The sequence below is a fragment of the Pteropus vampyrus genome, unplaced genomic scaffold, assembly GCF_000151845.1.
Source record: "Pteropus vampyrus isolate Shadow unplaced genomic scaffold, Pvam_2.0 Scaffold157, whole genome shotgun sequence".
NCBI classification, from domain to species: domain Eukaryota; kingdom Metazoa; phylum Chordata; class Mammalia; order Chiroptera; family Pteropodidae; genus Pteropus; species Pteropus vampyrus.
The window spans coordinates 1,862,940-1,867,098 of record NW_011888938.1 but is presented as its reverse complement, the minus strand read 5'-3'; the positions used below and the strand labels follow the sequence as shown (position 1 = coordinate 1,867,098).

General features: G+C 63.5%; 1 protein-coding gene across 1 annotated transcript in view; it reads right to left on the bottom strand.

Moving 5' to 3' along the window:
* Positions 1-4,159, bottom strand: part of STKLD1 (serine/threonine kinase like domain containing 1) — a 24,275-nt gene that overhangs the window by 10,470 nt on the left and 9,646 nt on the right. The window contains exons 5-7 of the mRNA XM_023536469.1: positions 2,673-2,774; positions 859-929; positions 38-195 (exon numbers count right to left, since the gene is read on the bottom strand). Of these exons, the coding sequence (XP_023392237.1) occupies positions 38-195; positions 859-929; positions 2,673-2,774 (331 nt within the window). The remainder of the gene's footprint in view (positions 1-37; positions 196-858; positions 930-2,672; positions 2,775-4,159) is intronic.

Here is a 4,159-nt window from a genome sequence, read left to right as displayed (position 1 = left end):
GCCCCTCCCCCACTGCTCCCCCCCAAATCCCACCCACCCCCGCCGCCCGATGCCCTGCGGCCAGGGAGGACCCGGCCACCTTCTTCCGCACGGATGTTCCACTTGGCTTTGTGGGTCATCAGCACTTCTGAGCTCAGGTCTTGCAGCTTGCAGTGGTTGCTGCTGACCAGGGCGATGTTGGAGGGCTTGAGGTTCCTGAAACCAGGATGGGGGGCTCTGCTCCGGCCGCCCCTGGCCCCCGCCCTGCCCGGCAGCTCACACCCCCTCTCCTCAGTAAACGCCCCTTCGCGGCCCTCTTTAAACCTGCTGTTTCCTGTGAGCAGGATGGGACTTGCAGCTGTTCTAGTTTTAAACAAACTGAGGAGGAAACCACCCAGCTCTCCTGCACGTGGGAACAGGTGACATCCGCTGATGTTACCACGGAGTCCTGGGCACTTCCTTCCTTCCCAAGGTCCACGTAGCTTCTGCCCTCCTTGCGATAGGACACTGATCCGATCTGAAGCCCTTCCCAGCCCCTCAGACCATGGATTCCGGAGGGTGAGGCAGAACTGCTGGCTGGCGCAGCCCACGCCCCCAGCTTCACCTCCTGTCCTGGGGATCTGGTATCTGCTTCCTGCCCTTGCACTTCACACCGACCGGCCAGGCCAGCTCACACCTCACGGCTGCGTGGGGAGGGTGAATCCCTGGAGGTCCCTTGCTGGGGGGCATTCTCCGTGAGCCTGGGACGTGTTCCGGACAGGTCCCCGCCCTCATCCTGGCTGTGCGGTCTGCACCTCCCTCCCTCGATCCTGCCCATGGGCAATGTCGCCCAAGGGGACGTGGTGCTTTCCTCCTGAAGCAGCCTGGCCCCCTGGTCACCTGTGGATGATGTCCAGCTGGTGCAGGTATTCCAGAGCGTCCAACACCTGGCCCAGCATGTTCTGCAGCCACTGGGGAGAGCGAGAGATGCGGACGAGAGCCCCCCGACCCCCGGGGGGGGCACAGCTGTTTGTAGAGGTCGTGACCACTCAAAGCGGCCACGGAGATCCTGGCACAGTCTCTGCATCTCGAGAGGGGCCTAAAGCTAGGCAAGAGCTCAGCGCCCCTGCAAGAAGCGTCTGCCTCAGGCTCCTCAACAGTGAAATCTCGGCAGCTGGCCCTGGTGTCCGAGGCCACACCTCCTGAGTACTGGAGACCGTGGCTGCCCTGGGGCTCTGGCCCCCAGCCCCACCCCTGTGGCCCTGCGGATGTCAGAGAGCGTGAGGTCTTCAGTGCCTACTTGGGGCTTGCCGCTTTATGCCATTAGAATAAATAAAGACCCGAGAGAGAACATTCTGGAAGCATTTTGTGTCAGCAACAAGATTCAGCCGGGTTTCCAGGCAGTGGTTTTCAAACTGTGTTCCTCGGAACCCTGGATGCCTCCCTGGGGCGTCAGAGAGGGACGAGGAGCAGGACCCCGAGCTGCCTCCCACTCCGCCTTCCACCAACCCCCGCCCCCGGCCCCCCGGTTAGAGCAGACCTGCTTTATTTCCTGGGTTTCTGAGAACATTTGTGCTTGAAAGGGTCCCACCCCACACAGAAGGTTTGCAACCCCTTTGGGGCCTGCCTGCGAGGCCCAAGGCCCACCGGGCGAAGGCCAGCCAAGCAAAAGCAGCCACCGTCCCCTGGGGCGGGTCGCGGACCTAAAGGTGCAAGGAAGTGACAATCCCGCTCAGGAAACGCCGCTGCCACGGGCACCAAAGGTGCCAGCCACGGGAGAAGCGGACCCGCCCACTGCGTCGCCATGAAGAGCTGCGCCCGTCAAAGCCCTGGCTAGGGAAGGGAGCGGGCGAGCTGCAGGCGGGGGGCGGGGGGACACTGCGGATGCTGGTGTCCAGGACGTGTAAAGAACCGGTACAGATCAGTAGGAGCAGACGGACACCCAGGGTTTAAGGGCGGAACCTGAGCAAACACAGGAGGGGAGCCCCGGACAGCCAGGGTTACTCGTGATCTGGTCGCTAGGATTAAAATGTCACTTTGCATTTAAAGAAAAAGGACGGACACACTCAAGTGTTGGCCAGTGGGACCGGAACAGCCCCGCGTGGCTGAGAGTGAAACCGGGGCCATCGAGCCGGCTTGGGGACCGTTTGGAAAGTCTGCGGAAGCCACACGCACCCCCGGGGGCTCCGCCGCCCGCCCACTCCACGCCCCAGCATTTCTCCAGGAAACATGAGCGTTTAGGTCCACCAAGAAGAAATGCGCCTAGCAATGCTTGTGGCCACCTCAGTCATCATGGCCCCAAACTGGAGGCCACCCGAACACTCAGCACTAGACGAGCTCCAAGGCTCGGGTGCGGCCACACGAGGCTGCAGAACCAGCCAGGGGAAGGGACGGTTTCCTGGCACGCTGACAGTGTGGGCGGCTCTCAAAGGCACCCGGACAAGCGTGAGACACACGACACACACACACGCACGCCGTGCGAGCCCCGTGCGCTTCGGCGCCGCAGTTCCTGACCCACTGGGAACGGGTGGCCTTCTGGGGACGTTCTTGCCCCGGGGACGCGGCGCGAGTGTGTGACTGTGCGAATGTGCCGAGCTGTGACCCCAGCAACCGGCCCTCACTCTGCCCCTTCCCTGTCCCCACTGCGAGGTCCGTGATGTCCAGGTCCAGCTGGACGTCCCCTAGCTGGCCTGGTGTCCTAGAGCCTGTCTTACCTCAGAGTCGATGATGGCCTTTTTCTCTCTCTTCTTCTCAATGACCTTCTGGAAGCTTCCTGCGCTGTAGTCCATCACCAGGCAGAGGAACAGAGAGGAGATCTGCTGGGGACACGAGGCCCCTCAGCGGTGGGACGTCCTCCTGGCTTTTCCGTGTCTCCTTGAGAGCACTCGTGGGGACGAGTCCCCAACGGGCAGGTCCTGCTCACGCCTCCAGCCTCTTCCATCCTCTCCCGCCCGCCCCAGCTGCAGCCACACGACGTCACCTAGACTTCCCAGAGGCTGCACGGGCCTCCTGGCCGCTGTGCGCGCAGACCCTGTGCCGGGCCCTGTGCCTCCACGCAGGTGGCCGCTCATCCTTCAGGGCTCAGCCCACGCCCCTGGCCTCCCTCTGAGGAGCTACGAATGGGACCCCGGCAGACCAGGTCCGGGGTCTCAACCCCGCCTTCCCCCCCACTGTGAAATGTCCTTCTGGCTTTTCCGTGTTTCCTTGAGAGCATTAGGGGGTGGTCAGAAAATATTTAGGGGTGCCTGCGGTGATGACCCCTCCCCAAGGCTTTCCACGGAGCCCAGCCAAAAGGGAGGGAACGTGTGTGAGGGGGACCCTCCGCTCCCGCTCAGACCCTTGGTTGCCAGCCCCCGGCGGGCACCAGTGTGGAGGTCCGGTTAGGGTCTGACACTCGGGCTCCCTTCGCTGCCAGCCCCCGCCGCTCGACACCCCCCTCCTCGTGCAGTAATTTGAAAGCTTCTGGCTCCTTGTGAAGACAAGAAGTTGTACAGCCCATGGGATGAAGCACAGGGCTCGGGGGCCGCGAGGCCCAGATGGGCACCCGCTCAGTCGTTACGAGCCATGTGGCCTTGGCGAGCTCCTTAGCTACCCTGAGTCCCCGGGAGCTGAGGACAGTACTTCCCACCCTACGGATGTCCTGGGGCCTGAGGATGAACAGGCAGCCGGTTGGCAAACTCTGTGGGAGCCGCAAAAGCCTGGGGTGCAGAGGTCCCGGACACCTGGTGCCAGATGAGCGGGGAAAGCCAGGGGCCAGCTCCCCGATGTCAGCTCCGGCCAGGGAAGTCACACCACCCCCCAGAGGCCCGGACGCACTGAGCCTTTGGTGCAGGACGAGCTCAGGAGCTGAATGCTCTGGGCACTGGGGCCATGCTGCGGGCCTCCCTCCGCGTGCGGCATGCACTCCCCGTGAGTTACAGTTACGGGGGAGGCTCCAGTTTCTCTCAGCCTGTCAGCCCCTCCCCCACTGAGCCCGAGGCGGGGCTCACAGGGGACGACACCCAGAGAGCCCCCACTGCCACAGGAGGGCTTGCGATGGCATGTGGGGGTGCTCTGTGCTCGGTCCCCTGTTCCCGCAGCCGCCGAGCGCCGGCGGGCCTGCAGGTGTGGGCTCGGACCCACCTTGCCATTCCAGGTGATGAACAGCTCCCGGTAGAAGGCGATGTGGTCGTGCCGGAGCTTCAGCAGCGGCATCAGCTGC